The following is a 23,212-nucleotide window of genomic DNA, read 5'->3' on the forward strand; positions in this document are numbered from 1 at the left end:
TCTTGGACCTCTGACTGAAGCGCACTGAGGAGCAAACTCGCCAGACTCTCACTCTTCAACTCGGACACCGATCTACTGCCTTCATCCAACACCACAACTGGCGAGAAATCTCCGTTGCGCAGCCGACCCAGCAACGACTTGTCAGGCACAAGCCATTCTAGGCTCACCGCCGCACTTTTGGATCTCCGTCTGAGCATTGAGTTCCAGTTAACGTTGCGAGACTCGTGAATGTGAGCCCTTGAATAGGCGAGGAAAGGTCTGCAGTCCAACACCACACAGCCGCCAGAGGTGAACAACTCCGCTGGGGTCCCAAGGATGTGCACTAGCTCACTCGCTGATATCTCCAAAAAATCGCTATTACCCATGATTGGTTTTAGTTTGTATATGTCTTTTGATTTTAAGTGTAGACTACTGAAGAATGAAGCGCGCTTGAACAACTTCTATTTGGACAAAAAGTAAAGATTCAGTACTTGAATAGAATACTGAAAATACGCCAGACGTTTCAGTGAAGATAAACACTTGAGGATTATTTCAATGTGCTTAGGCTATTTTTGAAATTTCATAATTGAATTTCACTATTTAGAGTATTCAAACAGACGTCAGTTTTCTATTGTCCCTCAATGTCAACAGCTGTGATTCCACTAGAGAGGCGGGGTTGGAGGTATTTGTACTGAGAGAGCTGACACCGTCCCGCCTCATTTTTCCACATAAGGAAACTGCGTCACAGCCGGAACACCATATATGGACAAAATGCTTGCGCCGGCATACCTAATTTGGCTTTTGACGTGAACATCCTTATTTTCCTATTGGCACGTGGTAGTGGGGGTAACCCCCGTGTTTTTTGGCAGGATGACGTGACAGGCACCCACAGGCAGCACCACAGGCAGTACACACACACATTCACACAATGTAGCATTGCAGCAAATCTAAATATGCGGGTTCATTGAAAAAGCTTTATGAATGGTATCAATAAGGGTGTTTTCCACTGCTCACAGCTAAATCCCCTAAATGTCAAGTCACTGTGTGAGAGAGAGGGAGAGCTGAAATATGAGACGACAAAGAATAGATGCAAACAAGACCTGACCGCGCAGACCATACCATCAGTAGACAAGGCAGCCAAACCACATCTAATGTTACTATTGTGTGGGCAGCAGCTGAACAGAGGCCCAACTACACACATTGCATGCAACCCCTTGCTAACTCGCTCACATGGGATATCCAAATAAACGGCTGAGTAGTAACTGCCACACAATAGGGATATCCCTGCTGCAGTCTGCAGACACAGCTTCCCCAATGGCCTCTGCCAGTGAGCCGAAGCTAAGCGGCAGCTATTGATCCCCCTCCTGCTGCTGAAATCAGTGCATTCATTAGTTCAATCAAACTGAGCCAGTGGAGTGCCCTGCTGTCAGCCACAATGTCACTCCATTTTAGCCACTATTGTCGCCTAACTAGGCCACAGAGGCATCGATTTTGCAGGGCAGTGCCTATCCTGCTCACCGCATGCACACCGGCACGTACACACCCGCTTGACAAAGACCTCCCTGTGTTCCCAGTGCAACGGTACATTTGGAAAACAGGGCAGTTGTCATGTTGGTAGAAGCAAGTAAAAGTCACAGAGAGAGAGAGAGAGAGAGAGAGAGAGAGAGAAACATGGATAGACAGAAAGACAGAGGGATATATTGGGTCCAGAGAAAAACAGAGCTTGGAATGTGTTGGATTAGGCTAGGTATTATCCAGTGCTGTGGGGTTTGGTAATCTTAAACAGCAATCTCTAATCTGAGGTCACATTCACAAACCTCCGCTTTCCCCTACTCTCTCTCTCTCTCTCTGTTTTTTTCCATCACTGTCTCTCCTACTCCTGCGTACAGTATATCCTTGACAATTATTTATGCCTTTTTCTTCTTATTGTTCTCTCTCTCTTTCTGTCATTGTCCTGGTCCCTCAAGTAATTTGTTAATCTGATCTAAAGGTCCTCTGACAATGTGGAATGTCATAGTTTTACTTTCAAAGCGTAACCTTTTAAATATTTTTGAACCATTGCCTCATAGCACACCCGCTCTTTTTGTATAGTCACATCAATAATGAGAGGGAACTGTTTCCTCCCCAAGACCCCCGGCAATACAAGTCAGGAATAAACCATGATCTAATTCATACATGATTAATACTGTAAGCCTGCACAACAGAGGTTGTGACGGGGGCTCGACGGGCCACTGGCTGATTAGTTGAATGACAAACAGTGTTATGAAGCCATGCATAACACAACCCAAGGCACACTTGCAGACTGTTAACAGTTGATTCAAAGAGTTTTAGCTACCAGACGTCCCTTCTTTCCCCCATTTGGCTCTATATGATGTGTTTGTTTGTTGTTTCAGATTGAAACGTTGCAAACTGGTTGGAAATGAATTCACAGTGTCCCAGACTGTGGAGTTTTAAGAAAAGTGTGATGACTAGTCTGGGACTACCCAGTATTGTTTTTTTTTTTGTTTGTTTGTTTTTTTCACGAATGCGTAATCATGTGCCTCTACACCACAGTGCACTCAATGGCCTCTATCCGCCCATGGATGACACACGCACGATGGCAAAGTCAAACCGTGACCATTTCAGCCGCCCCTCACATGACCACACACAAAAAGAGAAAAAAGAAAGAAAGAAAAATCCCCTACCCTCCTACAGGAGGAAGCTCTTCCTCTCTGGCCCTCTGGCTCTTCCCACCTACTCCCCTCATCACTCCCACACACTCACCCACCCACTCTCTGCGTCGTCTCCCACCCGTCTCTCACCAGCCTGGATGTGGTCTGCTTATCTCTCTCTTTCTCTCCCTCTCCATTGCCCCCACACACAGCCACTCACCCACTCATTCACTCACTCGCCACTCACCCCCGCTTTCATTGTCAGTGTCTTTGTTCATACAATGTCACAATGATACAATGTCAAACATTTATGCAATACAACTCATTCATACACTCATACAACGTAAAAAAAGCTTCTCAGCTATTATATGCAGTTACTGTACTGTATGTATGTACAGTGTTGTATGTCTATATGTATGATTACATGTGGCTGTGTGGCACCTTGTCAGTCGTACAGTGAGTTTCACATTCTCCATTCTGCTTCTTTGTTTACTTACTGTACTGTGCACTTTTTTCGCTACTTACGGACACTTCTCTGGAAATGTTCATATCATGAGCAACAGTGTTTCAAAATGGGGGATTACGACTGTGTCAGCTTTTCTATGTTTCAACAAAACACAGGCTCGTAAGCCAAGGACAAAGGTTATTTGAAACACTAAGAATTAAGAATGGTGTTAACAATGGATATTTCTTGCAAGTCCTATGTTCAAGACAACACAGAGTAGATACTCATCTCACCTGTTTAGTGTGCAGTGTGCATTCATCCAGCATAGAAACTAACACAGGTAGATACTCATCTCACCTGTTTAGTGTGCAGTGTGCATTCATCCAGCATAGAAACTAACACAGGTAGATACTCATCTCACCTGTTTAGTGTGCAGTGTGCATTCATCCAGCATAGAAACTAACACAGGTAGATACTCATCTCACCTGTTTAGTGTGCAGTGTGCATTCATCCAGCATAGAAACTAACACAGGTAGACGGGGAAGTGCAACAGCCCTTAACACATTTCCTAAAAAGGTTAGTTGTTACAGTGTAGTCAGACTGTGCTGAAAATCTAATCGGAAGCAGCTTCTCGCACCTCTCTTGACAACCTGGGTCTCCCCTTCTCTCTCCCTCTCTCTTTCTCTTTCTATCTCCCTCTTCCTTTCTCTCTCTCCCTCTTCCTTTCTCTCTCTCTCTCTCTCTCTCTCTCTCTCTCACTCTCTCTCTCTCGCTTTGCAATCCTTTATTTGGGCGCTAATAGCTCTATGGCTAACTGCTTCGATTCTGTAGAGGTGTCGGAAAAGTTCCAAAAGTGGATTTTTTGTCGTACTGTACCTACAGTAGAATATTAAAATGTACTCAATTAATACTCCATAAAAAGATTGCATTTCCTCAACAAGCCAACGTATCCAGCTACTCTTATATACAGCTCATAAAATTATCAACCTCAAATTAATCTAAAGCTAGCCTTTATTTGACCTGAAACTAGTTGTTCTAGATCAGATAAGAGTTGACTCAATTTGAGTTTTCAGTATTTCATATTACAGTAATAGTCAGCTCAACCATTTGTCATGTCATATCCTGTTAAAAAACAGATATTAAACCACTTTGAATGCCATGTCATTTCAGCATTCATTCATTCATTCAATCATTCATTCAGCATTTTAGCAATCATTTCAATAAGTACATTTACAAATTGAGTCATACATGTGGAATAGTGTCTGTCAGGTTTTCTGAGCCAAATAGTTTTATTTGTGCAAAATACTGTATTATACAATATAAATTATAAAACACAATATATACAATATACAATAATATACAATATAATATTGTTGTGTCATATGTCACATCAGGATGTCATATAACACACATCAATTCATTTGCAGAGAAAATGTGCTCAACCAAGTGATGTCAAAACGGTTATGATCATTTGCTGTTTTATGATGCAGTTCATGTTAACTTAAACTGCAGTTCATGACTGATTCACATCCATACCACTGAATAGTTTTGACTTGTCCTTTGAGTTTTAGACCTTAGCCATTAAAAATCTGGGCTAGCCTCTCTCGTGATTAGCGTGTTGGTGATGCTGTTATTTTTCCTTGTCCCATCTTTATCACCTTTTTCAGTATAAATAAGACTAATCTGCGCCATATTCCTTCACTTTTTCACAACCTTCACTTCTACCATTTATTTACATCTGAACCATTTGGTAGAAAAAATAAACAGTGATTGGTGGTATTGCAGCCTAATAGATGTACAAAAAGCAAAATAGTTGTCAATAGTTATCTTCCGGGTGTGACCATTACTTTTAAGGCATACATGTGTATGTGTAAACATGTGTATATGTGTTTATATGTGCATGTGTATATGTGTGTGTATATGCATGTGTATACGTGGGTATATGTGCATGTGTATACGTGTGTGTATGTGAATGTGTATACGTGCATGTGTATGTGAATGTGTATACGTGCATGTGTATACATGTTTGTGCACACTTACAGTTGTGTATGCCACTACAGCAGCTCATGTGACAACTGAGGTGTAGTTTGTGGTTTGGAGAAACAGGAAGTGTGCAGCAGGGTAGTTTCCTGCATAGGTGTCACTGATGCAAGGGAAAACATGCTGATGTTGCTACAGTGACCAAATATGTCAATCATCTTACATTCCACAACAAAAAAAAAAAAAATACAAACACCTATTTAGGAATTTTAAAAAGTTATAGTTATAGTATAAAGAATAGATAGTTATCAAAATAAAATGTACCTACACCTTAACCCTTACAAGACACACAGACAGCAGATGCATTTTGAGTTAGAAACCGTTTTATGTAAAAAGGTGAAAAGTAGTGATGCTGTTTGGCACTAATATTATTATTATTTATAATAATATTAGTGTCAATATAAATAGATCAAATATTTGGATGTAATACTTTTTGTACACCCCAAAAAAGTATAAACACATCAAACTACAAGGTGTATGCACTGACCAAAGTCCCTGTTTCCTTCTTGTGTTTTTTGTTAATGTAACTTAACATGTCCTTGTGCCACGAGATAAATGAAAACATCACAAATGTTACATGAGACACATCCGATACCATTTTTAGACTTTTCAGTGCATGAGTTTTGAAACTTTGTCGCTAAAGTCATTGTTGAGATACAATCACTCCCTCTCCCACAACTCACACGATGCTTGGGTATTGTTTTGTTGTTGCTGTTCCAAATGACGTGGGATGTTTCAGAGGAAGTACTGCATGAAGCCAGGCTGAGTGCTGTATATGACTTCAGCTGTTATAGAACCTTCTGTCCCTGCCTATGGATGAACTCTTACAGTCGAACATATATACAAGCACTGTAAGAGGTGAATATTCCAAATACAAATCAAACATCGTAAGAATGGTATTATTCTAAATACAAATCAAACATCGTAAGAATGGTATCATTCTAAATACAAATCAATCATGCGACATTCATCAGTCACCCACCAGTGGTCCATGACTGTGATTGTGACCCATGACAACTCCTACACGCAATGAGCACAGTGTGTCCTCTGTCACGGATGTGATGTTGTTCTTGGTATTGGCCACGTAAGGCACTAGATACCTAGAGTGCCAGTGACACAAAAAAGGCCCTCTTAACAGCAGTGTGTGAATTGGATCTGCCAGGTCAGGGGCAGGTTTGGGTTTATCCACAGCTCTCCTAGCCGGCTGGCCAATGGTGACTCAACATAGAGGAGGGAATTAGACAAATTAGAGCAAAAGTAAAAATAACACTGTGGCTGTGTGTGTCTGTGTGTGTGTGTCTGTGTGTATGTGTGTGTGTGTGTGTTTGGTTAAGTTAAAACCCCATTTCTGAGGATGTGAAGTTTGTAATTGTGTGTGTGTGTGTGTGTGTGTGGGGGGGGGGGGGGTGTCTGTATTTCCTGTGCCCCAGTGCTGCTCTGTGCATATTGAAATTGCACACTTCCTGTTACGAGGTCCTTCTAAAAACACGCCAGCCAAAATGACCCCTAAATTTACCCCTGCAGTTTGCTGACAGGCTCGACTGTGGTGGGCCAGCACCTCAGGGCCACAGGATAAGACTGGAGACTTTGGTCAGCTTCTTCTGACTTGTCTGATTACTTTCCCCCCTTTTTCTGTGAAAAAAAACCGGGATCTTTACCAAAATAAACAGTAGAGTGGTTTATCTGGTTCCCATGGTCACTGCCGGGTCGACCTCGCCTCTCGAGAGTGGATAATCCCGGATTAGCGAGTCGGCATGCGGAATATTAATTCTCGAAAAACGTTGTAATCCACGAGATTGATCTTCTCCCTCCCTCTCACACACGTGTCTGCACCAGCCCACTGTTCATTCATGAAAGCATGCCCTCACTGTTGTGTTTGTGTTGGCTTTTTCTCTCTGTCTGTCTCTATATAATTCCTGAATGAAATGGTTCGATTTCAGAGCTTGAGACTAATTTTTTGTGCACCAAACAATGTCTGTGATGGGAGCTGCCTCAGAGGCATGACAGACACACACACACACACAAACACACACACACACACACACACACACACACACACACAAACACACATTGATCAGATCATTTTGTGTAACGAGAAAAAGCACAAACCAATTATCAACCCAATCAGACCACATCTCTAACTCTGGCTACAACCCGGTTGACATTTACAACATTAAGTCAGAGGCATTCTATGGTAGAAGACTTGCACTGCTCGAAATTATGTAGCTAAACTCAGTTCAATCTACTGAATTTAAGAACAGTTCTGACACAGTGTGGCCCTTTGTGTTGTACTTATGACACTGCAAGAAAATACAACGTTGAAGAGAAGTCGTACGAGAATAACTTTATCTCCTCTCTATCTGTCTCTCACTCAATGCTATCTCTGGCGGTGTCATCATCTCACACCTCTCTTCCTCCTCCTCCTCCTCTTCCTCCACTCCACTCCTCCACTTCTCCTTCCGGTGACTCTGTCGCCTCAGCATCATGCGGCTGTGGGGAGAGAGAGAACAATATGACGCTGATTAAAAAGCTCACTCTCTCACCACTGCTGTAACGGCTTCTTTGAAAATAAAAAAAGGATATGACTAAAGGTCAAGCAACCACTGTTTTTTCCTCTCTCTCTCTCTCTCTCTCTCTCTCTCAACACACATTTATACCATATTTTATTTTCCATATTTTGATCTATTACAACAGCCAGTGCTAGAAAAATGGCCCATGTATTTGTTTTTGTTTTTTTGTTGTTGGTTTTTTTTTTCAGTTTAATGTTTTCCTTTTTACAGATGTTCTTATGTAACAGTGTAACAAGTACCAAGTGAGAGAAACATTTTACTCAGCAGACTTAGAGTTAGACAAGGACACAGAACATCAGTGGGAGTTGAACACAAAATCACATGATTCTCATTACGCTTTCTCATTCATGATTCTCATTAACTTTATAAAGCAGGGATTGTTTTGTGGTGGAGACTGATTAAGTCTAATCTGTACCCGTCCCTTACTCGAGGCAGTGAGTTTTTATAATATTTCAAAGACTACATGTGGATAAATACTGCAAACTAATTTCTTTAATAAATTCAGTCATCATTAATCATTAAATTGATTGTTTTTCCTGGCCATACAGGTTCGCTACAGTAAAAACCTTTTTGAAAAATAGAATACATTTATTAATACATGACACTTCTGTGGTATTCAGAGTTGCTGAAACTGTATATTTAAGCTGTGGGTTAGGGGTGTGGGGGAGGATAATGTATATAAAAAATATATATATATATTTTTTTTTTATTCCAAGGGATAAAATGAAACTGGAGGTAGTGAAAACAAAACCCCACAATGAAGCTCTTCTTAATCCGAGTGAGTGCTTTGGCTTTGACATAAACTGAAATGCTAAGCAGTATTTGATGCAAAATAAGTATTTAGTCAATGCGTTTAGCATAAGTACACTACTGGGACATTCTCTTGGAGTTTGTCTACAACACATTCATTATTAATGTATCTTCTGGGGAAAGTGTCTGTGTGCTCAGCATAGATTTGGAAGACTCCGAGTCTCGAGCAGATGCAGGAGCTGAAGGAGCTTGACTCTTCTCTTGTTAGCCTGCTGGGCTGGTTTGAGTAATGCCAACATTCATATGAACACAGGTCTGGCACAGAAAATAATCAAACTTGGACCCTGCCCAATCAGTCTATGTGAAAAAAAAAAAAAAAACACCCATGTGACGGAGCACAGAAAGGTTGGTTCTAGCTTTTGATACTGTGGCCACATTTGCCTACTTAAAAGAAATACTTGCATGTGGAACTACACCTACAGTACATGTAGACATTCTTGCATACCAAAAAAACAAAGGACCGGTCAGTTCATTCATTCCGGAGGGAGAAAGCGGAGTAGTAATGGTCAGTCTCGTGCATGTGCGCTTCTTAATGCACAGCCACTTATCATGTCACGGGCCATGCAGTAGCCAATAGACCCTTTCAACAATAAAAACAAAAACAATGCTTGAACGTTCTATTTGGTTCCCAATCTACTTCCTCTGCATTAAGATAACATATGGAATGTTAAAACGGAAGCCTTGTGGGGCCAACTATGATGCTGATAATGGAACTCTCTTGAAAGGGTCTATAGTCAGTCTTCTGGGCGCTTCTTAATGCACAGCCACTTCTCATGTCACGGACCGCGCAGTAGCCAGCCTGGTTAGTATGCAGAGCAGACACGCGGCCAATGCTTGTAGTGTGCGCTGCACTGACGTCATTCAGACACGATCAGCCATTAGATGTGATCTCTAAATCGCGCTGCTTTGGGAGGTAGGGTGTAGGGGTATAGCTAGACGCAACGGTGTGTGTATGACGACACAGGTAGGATTATATGGGAGTATTTTTCAGTGGTTCTCATAATTTATTATTATTCTAACTGCTACAGTGTGCCACAGGGATACATGGTATCCGTGGGATATGTGGGACATGAGACATGTCTTACCATGTTATTGTTATTATATTATTGATTGAATGGACATTATTGATTATTGTTTATTACTGCTATTTTTTTTATTTTCCCTCATTTCCATAGTTTATTTCATTAGGCTATTGATTTAATTGACATTGTTGTTTATTATTGCTATTCTCCTTACAGTCTGACCAACATCTTAATTTGTTCCCTGTTAAATTTAAGTATTATACAGTATTGTTTTGTATTTGTACTGTATGTCGCTTTGGACAAAAGCGTAACCATAGCCATAAGCATAACCATATGTGGTATCCTTATTATGCTACAGTATATACATTTACGTGTTTATCCAAAGCGACTTACAGCAATAAGCAATATAATGAAATGTTCAATCCATGTTCATCTGCAAGTTCATTTAGGTTTACAAATCACTCTGCACATCAAGCTCACATCAAGCTCGTGTGTGGTGAGGGTCCTGGTACAGAATCCCGAATGCCGAGCGTCACCCAGATGGGTGCTACACATGATGCCTGAGGTGAGGTTTGCCCCCTTCACTGTAAAGAGCTTTGGGTGCCTAAATGAAGTGCTATATAAATGTTCTGTGTTATTGTTGCTGTCCACAGTTCAAAACAACGTTAAGACTGACAGGGACCACAAACAAAGATGACTGTCCATTGTCCACTGATTTGCATGCCCAGTGGTGAGAACCTTCACCACCCCCATCAGGACTCCGGCTGTAAGTGCAAGTGTCTCCTTTCAATGCAACATGCTCAGTTGATTGGAGAGATGCAGCCATAACACACGCATGAAGAAGCCCGCTTTGCAACAAAGGATCTGTGCAGTACTGTGGGCAGATCTGTGGTGGGATTAGACTTGTAAAGGCTCTTCTGAGGCTCAGATGAGAAGTATTGCTGGACACAGCAAAGGGTCTGGCCATGGCAGAAAGAGTGACAAAAATGGGACAAACATCTTTACAGAAATTATGATGTGTACAGCAATGTATGTGACACCCAAGATAACACAATTTTGTTTTGCCTGGACAATAAATTTGCCTTATAGGGAACTGGGTGTGGCCAGTTCTGAAGGTTTCTGATTGTGGTATAAAAAAACCTATCTTTATGCATCTAAATGGATGATGTCTTCTCTCTCCATGTTGTCTGTAAACATGGCCATGTCGTTGGTCACTGCCCCCTCAGGGCCATGTGGGTTGGTGGATGGATAAATAGTATTATCATCATGGCCGCTGTGCCTGCTTAATAGAAACTCCGGTCTAACAAAAACCAAAGGGTCTCTTCCTACTCAAGTCTATCAAAGGTTTATACTTATTCTTACTACTGTAGGGTCTATACTTACTCGAAACTGAAGCAATTGATGTGTGTTGTGTTGGTCCCAGACTATCAGGAGTTTCCCTTTAACCAAGTTTCTAAAATCATTTGTTCAGCTCTAGGGCTAAATGATATCTTTTCACTAGCCTGTCACCAGACCATTCTCAAATCTGGTTGTGAACAGCACTGCTAACTGTACTCCTCTGTCCGTCGGTCATGATATAAAACCTGCCCTATGCCAGACAAGTGGTCATGATTGGTTCTAGGTTTTTGGTCATTTCGGAAATCGGCTTCAATGGGAAAAGCATCCGGACTGACCTGCAAAACAAATTTGCAAACAGGTTCGTCTGGGTTCACCCAGGCTGTCTTTTCACAGTGTTGTGTCAAATAGGTGCCTCATTACAGAGGTGGGTCCTGAATAGTTTGATGTGATGCACATGGGTATCTCTGTGTTCTATGTCTTTAAAAAGTGTATTTACAAAGATATGAATATGCCCTAAGAGCCCAGACAGGGTAAGCCGAGGTTGTGCCCCAGACAAAATACTCTTCCTGGAATCGCTTGTTGGCTATGAATGCAGAGCCTTCTGTCCACCCACTCATATACTTTTTGGGCTGTGACTAATGCGCTTCTGGGTCCAGGGGGGTATTCCATCAACCTCACTAATGAAGGCGGTGCTTAAGAGAAATAGCCTGGCTTAAACTAGCGTAGACTTTCACTTGGGGCTGAAGCCGTTCCATTAACTTAAGTTAGCGGAATCTTTGCCTCGTTTATTCAAGCGAGGTATAGTTCAGCTTCATCTCTGCTCGTGCACGAGGTAGAACAGTAGACCAAAACAGAAGATTGACGAAAAGAGGATATATGTCGTAAAATTAAGACAATACTAGACGATTTCTGTTCGATTTGGCAAGCGCCATCTACAGGATTTTCATCGAAAGTCATCAAATTTAACATCGAGAGAAAAAAATAGATTGCCTACAGAAATTGGAGAATAATGAAAGCATATATTTAAAACAATAATGCTAATGGTTTGAAATCAATTTCGAGTTTGATTGGCTTCACTCTTGAACACATAGACTACAGTCTATTCTTGAACAAAACGAGTGAATGAATAAATAGTATAAACTCAAAAACAACTTTGACATATATTCAAAACTATCTATAGCCTACGTTCTTAGATTAAAAGAATTCACTCCAAATTATTGTCTAGGTGTAGGTGGTCATAAAATAAATTATTATCAACATAATAGCCTATTGTCTCCCATAAGTCCCAACGTGTTTGAAATATAATTATCTGAAATGTAATGGCTTACAATTTGTCATTTTTGCCTAGTATTTAATCTGTGTAGCACACAGTTGATTTGACATTCATGAACAATCGTTGACACATGAAGCAGTTTTAATTATTAGCTGCCTATATAGGCCTACAGGCTACAGAATTATCATTTGGCTTGCATCAGATATAATATAGCCCACTGGCAAAGCATATTACTGTCACTGAACAGCCTACCAAATGTGCATGACTCTTTATCAACAGTAGACATATGTCTTTCATAAGACATAAGAGTAGCCTATAACTAAAAATGCAATTATCAAGGTGATAAGCTATGTAGCCTTAATACTTCGTTTGGGAAGCGAACCTGTGAACACGCAAGAATGTAAATGCTTTGGTATGCCGTCTCTCTGCACGTTAACCCATAGACAGTAAAAGAAAGGTTACACCACCACTGTCCACTGTCGGAAAAAAACATTTCTAGGCCTACTTCTATTTTTGAAGTTGTAGGCTACAGGTGACGAAAGCACAGGTTGACGGAACCATCTTTTTGGAGTCGTTTTCCGACTGATTGTTTTTTTTTGCAACACAGCTTAATTTAGCTTGAAAGTTAACCTGCTACGGAGCAGGTTAGTTCTGTGGCATAAATTCCCATAGTTACCAAGCTGGGATTCATGTTAACCTCATTAATGGAAAGGAATTCTCACTAAAATTAGCAAGACTTATCGAAATAAGCCAGGTTTGGCTTTTAGCAAGGTTGATGGAATACCCTCCAGGTGGATATTTCCATCTGACGCCAAATTGGCTTGAATTAAAGTGTCTTTTCTGTGTTGTGTTTACTGATCCATCCCAGTGTCTTTGTATTAATTTCTCTGAAGTGCCTCTCCAGACGTGTGTTCTGGCTGACCTACAAATTAAACAGAAAACCTACAACAACAACAAAAACATTCCCACCCTGTTTACTTATTATGAATTTCCACAAGAATTATTCATAGTCAAGACTCATTAATATCTTTTCTCTATTTCTCTAGTATGCCTCGAGTGCCTTGGCCTCGGGATGAGTAGTGAGGGTTTTATAGCATCACATATTTCACTTGCAGGGCTGTGTGTCCAGCCAGCAGCAGCCACAGCCAGAGTATAAGCAGCAGGACCGGGTGGAAAAACCTGAAGAGCTCTTCTGAGAAACGACTGCTTTCCAGAGAACTGTTGGCTGCTCAGTAAATCGCAAGCATAGCGCAGTGTAGTCCCACACTGCTTGTGCCGTCTCTGTCACACCACCACCCACACACGTGACACACACACCATCCCCTTTACATTTGCCTGATTGCTTCGAACGTACACTGGCTTGCGGCTGCGGCAGGTATTAAATTACCTCTGCTTCTTCATTTCCCTCACTGACGCCATCTGTTTTGCCTATTTCTCTTTCTCTTTCTTACAGTATACCACCATTATTATACTTACTGAGCAAAAATCTGAAGAGAACTAGTGACAACTGGATGTGAAGTCAGCTCTGGCTGACTCTCTCCATCTCTCTCTCTCTCTCTCTCTCTCTCTCTCTCTCTCTCTCTCTCTCTTTCTATCTCTCTTTCTTTCAATCTTTCTTTCTCTCTCTCTCTGTCCATGGAGATAGTGTAGCCTACCTGTTTCTGTTTTAGTTACTGTAGGTCATAGTTTAGTTACAGTTTAAATATACTGAAGATGCCTTTATTCAAAATTATAAAGAAGTTAGTCATTATTATGACCGCCGCTAGCGAAGCGGTCATATAGGGATTGTCAAAGTTTTTTTTTTTTTTTTCCGTCATCTACTTCCTGAATTTTTGGTCAACGATACCCGGGACACCGAACCACCGGGACACATGAAATTTGGTGGGTATGTAGCCCCACTAGACTTTTACAGAAAAATTTCGTTTCGTCCCCGGGGTCCACTCCCCCCCCCCGTGCTGGGCCCCCCGAACCGCAAAAAAAGCAGTTTTTCCTAAATAACTACCTGAACCGTGGCACCGAGGATGAAGAATCTTTTATGGTATGTTGGTCTCAAGGGCCCACATCAATCTGGCCCATAATCACTCATTTGTGATTTGCACCCCCCGGTAAAAAATGGAAATGCAATATTATTCTGCTTTAATCGCCCCTATCTTCAGTTAAGATGTTCAGAACTGCACCAAATTTTATTTGTATGATTGACCTGGCATTCTCTGGGGTTATGCCAAGTTTCGTAGAATTTCATCCATGGGGGGGTCTTAAAAAAAATAGATTATGTGTACATTTAGTGACTGTACACTCATTGGGCTGTAGATGGCGGTGCACACATATACACATGCACACACACACAGGCACCCACATACTATCGGTATTAGAACGGCCGATACATAATTACAAATTCAGTAGGATTAAAAGAAAGCCAAAATATATATTCATCATCATCATCATGGCTGCATTTCCAGTATTGGCGATAAGTAGTCGTTTGTCTACTAGATGGCGCATCGTTGCAGTGAGACGTAATTTTGTTGGAAGTTAAACGTGGGTTGGAATAACAATGGACGCTTCCTACAAGGACTATAGTTTACCGCAGAGAACGTCTAATAAGGATAGGATGATGTTCACATGAAATGTAATTCCCATTTCTTCTTGAAGCCGAAATAAATCTGAGGATGTTTATCGGACATGCTTGGTTTTTACTGCAGGTACGTTAATCTTATAATATCAATAAGGACCTAGGTAATGTTACCGTTAGCGTTGGTTGAGTGATGATGGAGGCCAATTTGATTGATTGCATTTGTAGAAAACTATAAATGCGGTTATACCAAGCAAATTGATAGCAGCACTGTAATTGTATCTTTCGACTGTCATTTGTTGCATGTGCTACAAAAATCATTCTGTGCAATGGAAGATTTACCAACGTTACACCGGTCTGATACAGTTTTGCCTATACATGCGTGAGACTGAGACGCCTGTTTATTTTGTTTTAAGTGCGTGCAGGGTGTGAGAGGGGAATCGATGTGCTTTGATTCCAGCTTGGTAGTTGTAGTCTGTGAAATTTAAAAAGCACGTGTGTGTGAAGTATCCAAACAATGACACCTTCATTTCATTATGGCTGCTTTAGCAACACACCTTAAGCTACTGTGTAGTGGGTCCCATTTAGAAGTGGCTACTTCATTCGGGCTTTCCTTGACTCATGGAGCTGCGTGAATTTTATTACAATTTATTACAACAGCCATTGGTTTCAAAAGGAGAATTTATTTGTGTCGCCAGCATAGCCTATTGACAATTTATGTTGTAAATAGGCCTACCTTATAAGCCTACCTGTAGCTTAGGGAAGCTAACAGCTTTCTATTACGATCTAGTGTGTTAGTTACAGTTTTGTCATAACTCCCTGATGCATTTTTGCATTTAGAATAGCCAGAGCGTGAACAATATCGGGTGCCTATGGACTAGGCTTGGTGAACCCAGCCTGATCTGCCCGCTATTTATTTTTTGATTTCTTAAAAGATTGAGGTTGGTCTGGTGAAAGCCAGACTAGCCATGGACCTCAGTTACACAATGCAAGGGAACATGAATCAGCCTATATTTGCACGAACAATAACGGACAACAGCTCTTCAACTTTGGCCCGTTAAAATGTGTATGAACAGTCTAGCGACAGTCTAACTGACAAGGCCCATTTGGACATGTCAGTTATTTGCACCACTAGATGTAAAACATCATTTCGTTTCAGACTACTGTTACTTAATTTGTGCATTAACAATAACGTTTCAGACTACTGTTACTTAATTTGTGCATTGACAATAAAGTATTACATGAACTAAAGATGACTAAAATCTTATGTAGAAGAAGAAACATTCACAAAAAATCCATCCATCCAAAAATGACCTTTGTTTTTGATAGCTGTTGAAAACAGCACGGAACTGACAGAGATGTTTTTGTTTATAAATAAATAAATAAATAAAAAAAACATTATGCTGATACCTTTTGCTTTTCCCAAATACAATGTAGCCTACAGGTGTAAGTGACCTTTCATCAATCCAGTTGCAATGGATGAACTGTGATGAACTGCCCTACTTGTGATTGTTTAGAGATTTTAAAGGTTTTATAACAATGCTACATCTTCTTTGGCTATTCTACAATCTATTCACCTTTTCAGCACCAGTAGGCTACTCTCTGTGCAGCCGCACACACACACTCAGGCATGCCAAACAAGCATACACAAAAGTTTCAAGAGTGGGGGATGGAGTAAAATATGGAGACAAATTGAAGTGTGATTTATTTTCGCGGAACGGATGTACAGGACTGAGCGGCGGTCATATTTTGTACCGCTATGCGGTACATCTAGTTTATAACTAATATTAAAAATATAATTTTAGCACAATTATTCACAACGTGCAACTGTAACAACATGGTTTGGTCAAAAAGACAATTAATGCAATTACTACACCACAACAACAACAACAACAACATAACATCTATGTATCTGTCTGTTTTTTTTTGTTTCACCTGAGGGCGATGAGCAGTGTGAGGCTAGCGGCCAGGCTGAGGGCGGAGAGGAGACCCAGGATGATGAGGAGCGTGTCTGGGTACAGCATCACGCCATCACGACGCTTCGGCACCGAGGGAAGGGTCATGATCGGCCGAGGGGTGGTCAGGGGAAGTGTGGACACTGAGAGAGAGAGGGAGAGAGAGATGAAGAGGGAGGAAAGGAGTGAGGGAGAGAGAGATGAAGAGGGAGGAAAGGAGTGAGGAAGAGAGAGATGAAGAGGGAGGAAGGGAGAAAAGAGAGAGGGGGAAAAGAGAATGAAAGAGAGAGAAAGAAAGAGAGATAATGTCTGGAAATGGAGGATGAAGATGGACATTTGCATTGAGTGAGAATGGCGCAGAATCCTACAAACAACACTCCAAATAAAAACACCGGATGCAAGGATAGCATAAGGATAACAGTCTAACATGCATCTAACACCCGCTCCCAGAAATAGCTACACCCGCCATTTAAAACAACCAATGCCAAGGAGAAGAATAATGGGACGGCTGAATGAGCCAGGCATGATGGACACCCAGGCTGTAACATACATGTTCTGGGAAAATACAGAAACAGACGCTTTGGGAATTACCAAGCGGAATAAACACAGCTATCAACTGTGTGACTGTACACAGAGAACCTGCACGGTCTTTGCTACGCCTGACTCCACCACAGTCTCATGCTGCTTTCGAGATGTCTCGTAAATGTCTCGTAAATCCGCCGCCCGAGTTGGAAAGTGTAAATTACCCAGCTTTCTTGCGGCATTTTGGGCAGGCACGCCCACTTTACCTACGTACACGTGATCTTCAGAGGCTAGCCGGGAGGAGCTACAACAGAGGGCAGCTCATCCCGGACAGACAGGCTACAGTCTGCCTGACGTGACTTGCGGGAGACATCGCGGGAGATATCGCGGAATTTTGTTTGCAATAAATACAGCAGAACTTTCATTCTTACTCATTAAAATGAGCATGATGACTGACGAAATAAATTCTTATGATGTATTTTAAATAAACCACTGTTGTCATACAGTTAACAGGCCTGCATTGTAGCACATAGGGTAGAGTGGAGGAAAACACCCCTTGGGGTAAAACGCCCCCCCTCCTATATTTCTATGCACTATGTTGACAATGGTGATGTACAAGTACCCACCATAAAATGGATGCATGCTCTGTACTTCAAGAAAACAAAAGAAAAATGGATTTTTAGGCAAGTGTTCTAATTTTCAGCAGTCACTAAAACAGAGTTGGCTATTGTCAATATATTGATCAAATACAGTAGCTTGTAATCAATTTATTGATTATATTTTATTGCTCCATAATATATTGTGTTTACTTTAGTTGTTTACTTTTGGTTTTGCTATTAATGTATGAGGGGCATTGCTTTGACTGGGTGGGGGCATTTTACCGCACCCTTGGGGGTCGTTTTACCCCACCGCAGGGGCAAAACGCCCCTTTTGCTCAATTTTTTTTTTTTTTTTTGAAATACTAATTAACTGTTAACTCTGGACAATTTTCATATTTGGTTTATAATTCATGACATTGTCCCTCAAAACTAAGATAGCAATTCTACACATATTTAGCTTTTTGTTTCACAGAAATATCACATATTCCTTAAGGGGGGCGTTTTCCCCCACTCTACCCTAAATTCAATATCAAGTGTTTCCTCTATATGTGTGTCTATCTATTTGGCCAACAGCAGAAAATAACAGAATATCCAAACGTTTTCAGTAGGCTAGCCTACCATTGTTGAAGAAATCACGTATAAGAAGGTATCCCTTCAATTTCTGTTTATTTTCGCATATTCCAACATAAGGAAGCACCATGAGACTCCCGTCAAAATCGCCATGATGGCCCTATCACGTCATTGAACTGACGTCATGAGGGCGTGTTTTAGCTTGTGCAGCTCGTGGAAGGCAACTGCAAGATCTGTCTGCAGGCTAAGACTCCCGCGATATTTTAAGGTCATGTGACATGGTGTCACGGTGGTAAGTCCCAGAATTTCTAACCAGCAAGCATTGCGTCCATCCCAGTATGCATTGTGTTCAACCCAGCATGCATCACATCAAGTCAGATCTGCACAGATCTGCCTCAAGTCGAACACGCCTATTGTTACATGTTGTACGGGTGAGTGTAAGATGATTTACGAGACATCTCGAAAGCAGCATCAGTCCAATTTTCCCACAATTTTGTCGCATTCAAAATTCCAGCGTCTGCCCAAGAAGAGAATGGGTGCTGTAGTGTGACACAGTCAACAATCACGCCCACGAAAAGTCTAGTGTTAACAGTGAGGCTTAAAAACGACATGGCTGCCAACAGAGGAAACAACTCATGTTGGTAGATTGAAAGATAGATAGATAGATACTTTATTGATCCCCAAGGGGAAATTCAAGTTTTTATTTATTTATTTTTGGTGGCAGCCAGACAGCGAAGGCAGAGACAGAGGAACATCATTTTTTCTCAGAAAGGAACACAAGAACAGAGAAATCAAGAAGAGGCACATTTATATTTGTCACGGCTTATCTGACTCACTGTATGGTCTCTTTCATCTCCTTGTCTGACCAGTAGGCCAATGTTTATCATTATTTTCCTGACTGAACTAATGTCAGTCTGTATCAACTGAGGAACCTCATTTAACTAACCAAGAGCATTTTAACTTCAATTATTTAATCTGTGGTATAATCTATAATCAAGTATAACCTGAAAGGATTATTAGGATGAGTGGGCCCAAGGTGTAGGCCTGGCAGCCTGTGATGATGAGTTTAGCTGGACCCAAGCTGTTTTAGTTGTGCCATCTGACATATGTGAATAATCACGTGTTTATGTGTGAGGGAAGCATCTCACCTGTGAGAGTAAAGGAAGTGCGGGAGTAGACAGTACCGTTGTTGTCCTGTAGGAGGCATAGGTACACACCCTGCTCAGCCACCACCAGCTGGTTAAGGATTATGTTTGAGTCAGGCGTCACCACCAGGACCTGAAACTCATCTCCAGGCGTCACCTATAAAACAACAGGAAACTGTTTACTGTAATGTTAGCAGAAGTCCATTTCAAAACAAAAGGAAGAAGTTTATGATAAATCACAAAGTGCAAACTGTTTCTATTGTATATTCTCTGTGTTGTTTTCTTAGTTCTTGTGGTTGCTGGTGTGTTCACTTTAATGTCATGGTCTTCTAGAGATGATTTACAAATGCTTAGAAGAAAATCTGTTGACACTGTTAACACACATTTTATGATTATGGTTAATGATATGGGGTATGGATTGGGTTTGGTTTAAGGTGGTGAAATTGTAAAAGTAACTGTTCAACAATTTTAAAAGGCTGAACCTGAATTTCAACAAACCTGTATCAGTATGTTCTTATAGACGGACCATCCACGTAAAGTGTAACCTTATCAGTTGTGTGAGGACTCACGTTCTGTAGGCCGGGTCTCCAGGAGTAGTGGTAGTCCTTGTGCCCAGTGACCAGGCTGTGCCAGGACAGGAAACAGTCCAGCACCACCTCATCCCCCTCCTCAGCCTCCAAATGGTGGTCTAAGACACAGAGAGCCGTGTGTGTGTGTGTGTGTGTGTGTGTGTGTGTGTGTGTGTGTGTGTGTGTGTGTGTATGTGTGTGTATGTGTGTGTGTGTTTGTGTATGTATGTGTGTGTGTGTATGTGTGTAGGTGTATGTGTGTGTGTGTGTTTGTGTATGTATGTGTGTGTGTGTGTGTGTGTGTGTGTGTGTGTGTGTGTGTGTGTGTGTGTGTGTGTGTGTTAGGGGTGGGGTGGGATGGGTTTTGTTTCTATAGCTGCATTATGTATTTGTGTGTCTTACCACCACAGTCTTTAGGAGGTGTGGCTGATGGGCAGGTACGTTGCTCATATTTGCATGAGTCACAGTTCATAACAATCTGATACAACAAACCTGTATGAACACACACACACACACACACACACACAGTAAAATATCACCTACAGAAATAAATTCAGCATCAGAGTTACATCACAGGATATATTACTGTAATCTGTCTGTATGTGCATGTGTGTGTGTGTGTGTGTGTGTGTGTGTGTGTGTGTGTGTGTGTGTGTGTGTGTGTGTGTGCATGCATTCATATGGGCCTCTGTATGAGTGTGCGTGTGTGTGCATGTGTGTGTGTGTGTGCGTGTGTGTGTGTGTGTGTGTGTGTGTGTGTGTGTGTGTGTGTGTATGCATTCATATGGGCCTCTGTATGAGTGTGTGTGTGTGTGCGTGCTTGTGTGTGTGTGTGTGTGTGTGTGTGTGGGTGGAGAGATCAGAGGAAAAGGATTACATCTCATCTTACCGCATTTGTTCGGACAGAGACCTGATGGAACAAAAAAAAGAAAGAGACAGTGAGAGAGAGAGAGAGAGAGAGAGAGAGAGAGAGAGAGAGAGTCAGTCAGGCGTTCACATCCGTCACCAGTTCTCTTCGGATTCTCACTCATTATGATGCATGATGCATGGTGCACACTGTATAACGCTCCCTCATAATTCATGCATCCGCTATGGGAGGCCGCAGCTTACAACACTTATATCCTTTTCTATTATGATACACACCACAAGGCACTGAACGGTATGACTCAACCTTACACAGAGACATGATGAGGAACTGGAGCTAGAAGGAATCCAGTAAAACACTAACAAATATCAATAATGTATAACGGAAAAAAAAAAAACACAGAAACCATAAATATACAAACCATAACTCTAAAAATTAAGCAATTAGGTGTAGGCCCAACAGATAAGTCTTTAGGGCCCTCTTCAAAGACCCAAAGCTATCGCAGGAATGCAGAACACTAGTATAGGCAACATTCCACCAACTACTTCTACCCCTCCCTCCTCTTTCTCTCTCTTACCCTTCTGAACGAAACTCTCCAAATGTTTCTCAAGAATCATCTTCCCTTTCGCCAAGATCGTCATCATCTCTGTATGAATGTTATCTTTGCATGGGGAAGTAAGAAATATTATTATATAAACCTAAGAGAAAATATATATATTACATCACAGCATGTATGATATCGATGACTCATGTCATGAGTCATATTTGGCCTTGTCTCTGCGCACACAGTGTTGTCGAATTTAAACAAAGAGGTTGTTAGTCTGAGTATAGAGGCTATGATTTCTACAAATATATCAGTTCTTCAAGTATTTTCGGAACTCCCCCTATTACCGCCGCTCCCATATTTCCGCCGTCTTGCGTGTATGTGTCACTTAATATCCATTTCTATACAAACCAAGACGATATGAGTTTTATTCAGTACAAACGAATGACAGCTTTAATCTCTGACACAAGTTACTACACATGTGAATATGTATGTTTTTTTGTTTTTTTTTTGTTGTTTTTTTTTACCTCCTACATTTATTTGCTATTGTAAGTAAGCCAGGACAGTAAAATATCACAAACTGCCCTCAACAACATCCAGTTTGTGTGGTCTCACCTCCTCGTTTGTCTTGCCAGTAGCGGTCAAACTCACTGTGGTACTCAGTGCGGGCTCGGTACAGTGTGGTGGGGTCTGAAAGGGAGGGATGTCACAGGTCAAAAGTCACGGGCACTCCCAGATGGACTTTTTTTTTTTTTTGTCTTACAGAAATAAACCAGATGTTATCTGGAGATGACTGCACTCTGATCTCCTGATCTCTTTGTCTTAAACCCCCCTTCAGGAGAAATAAGGAACACCAAAATTAGATCTAAGATCAGTATGGTGTGAGAGAGAGAAGACAAAAAAAAGAGAAAGAGACTTGGGTTGAGAAAAGGCTATTTCTCAGAAGGTGAAATAAAACAATTCCAGAAAGTGGTCATAACCTTATATTGATGTTAAATTGAGCTCAATCATGTAAGGACTCCTAAGGACTCTTATTTTGAATTTCTCTTTCCTCTGGGCTGCTGTGAGAGGCTGTGCAGAATACTGACGAGGTAAACATCTAAAGCGGCTGAACTCAGTTAATGTGTCCCCAGGGTTCAAATAATGACTTTCCATGTTTTCAACAGTATGACAAAATACATACCAATGACCCCATGGTATTGCTTGCTGGCTTCTTGAAAAGTGACATAGCCATGGTCAATGATGTTTTGTAAGTCCTTCTGCTCTTGAATGGTGAGGTCTTTTTGGCTCACTAGGAAATCCTCATGGATATAGACCACCACTCGGTCACACTGCAGGCAAGTCTGCACCACAGGAGATGAATATAGCAGCAACAACAAGATGGGAGGACTGAATTTGAACATGCTGGTCTCAGAGCCCAGGGAAAAAAAACAACTGGTGACAGGACACAGAATGTTATCTATAATCTGATGTCATAATGCAGCAGTTCTACTACAGTAAGTACATGGTTCCATATGGTACTATTGGACAGTGATGCTGTGCTCCTATTGGGCAGTGGGATCAGTGATGCTGTGCTCCTATTGGGCAGTGGGATCAGTGATGCTGTGCTCCTATTGGGCAGTGTGATCAGTGATGTGTTACTATTGGACAGTGATGCTGTGCTCCTATTTAAGCACTTTGGTTCAACTCAGTTGTTTTTAAATGTGCTATAGAAATAAAGTTGACTTGACTTGACTATAGAGTCCC

At 41.3% G+C, this 23,212-nt stretch overlaps 2 protein-coding genes and 1 long non-coding RNA gene across 6 annotated transcripts in view; 1 reads left to right on the top strand and 2 right to left on the bottom strand.

The window, feature by feature from the left end:
* Positions 1 to 643, bottom strand: part of dusp2 (dual specificity phosphatase 2) — a 3,944-nt gene extending 3,301 nt beyond the window's left edge. The window contains exon 1 of the mRNA XM_042101955.1: positions 1 to 643. This exon is cut by the window's left edge and continues 29 nt beyond it. Coding sequence (XP_041957889.1) covers positions 1 to 365 — 365 coding nt within the window. The 5' untranslated portion in view covers positions 366 to 643.
* A 6,746-nt stretch (positions 644 to 7,389) lies between these two features.
* LOC121715980 (izumo sperm-egg fusion protein 1) lies at positions 7,390 to 22,912 on the bottom strand. 4 transcript variants are annotated; one of them, XR_006033724.1, is made up of 10 exons: positions 22,650 to 22,912; positions 22,082 to 22,156; positions 21,500 to 21,583; positions 20,947 to 20,967; positions 20,460 to 20,549; positions 20,058 to 20,176; positions 19,492 to 19,645; positions 16,633 to 16,795; positions 10,901 to 11,190; positions 10,681 to 10,796 (listed from the first exon to the last, which is right to left on the bottom strand). XR_006033724.1 is itself a non-coding variant. In XM_042102081.1 (9 exons), exons 1-9 carry the CDS (start codon positions 22,867 to 22,869, stop codon positions 7,461 to 7,463), a joined length of 1,071 nt encoding a protein of 356 aa, XP_041958015.1. In that variant the 5' UTR covers positions 22,870 to 22,912; the 3' UTR covers positions 7,390 to 7,460. The 4 variants fall into 4 exon arrangements, 2 of the variants coding, with proteins under 2 accessions (XP_041958015.1, XP_041958016.1); XR_006033725.1 differs by lacking the exon at positions 10,681 to 10,796 and adding an exon at positions 13,605 to 13,801 and having other exon boundaries at positions 11,105 to 11,190; XM_042102081.1 differs by lacking the exons at positions 10,681 to 10,796; positions 10,901 to 11,190 and adding an exon at positions 7,390 to 7,605.
* LOC121715981 lies at positions 9,242 to 10,676 on the top strand. The gene is made up of 3 exons (XR_006033726.1): positions 9,242 to 9,297; positions 9,958 to 10,082; positions 10,171 to 10,676. It is a non-coding gene; the product is annotated as an uncharacterized LOC121715981 (long non-coding RNA).
* Positions 22,913 to 23,212: the final 300 nt, after the last annotated feature.

The sequence above is a fragment of the Alosa sapidissima genome, chromosome 8 (assembly GCF_018492685.1).
Source record: "Alosa sapidissima isolate fAloSap1 chromosome 8, fAloSap1.pri, whole genome shotgun sequence".
In the NCBI taxonomy this organism is placed as follows: domain Eukaryota; kingdom Metazoa; phylum Chordata; class Actinopteri; order Clupeiformes; family Clupeidae; genus Alosa; species Alosa sapidissima.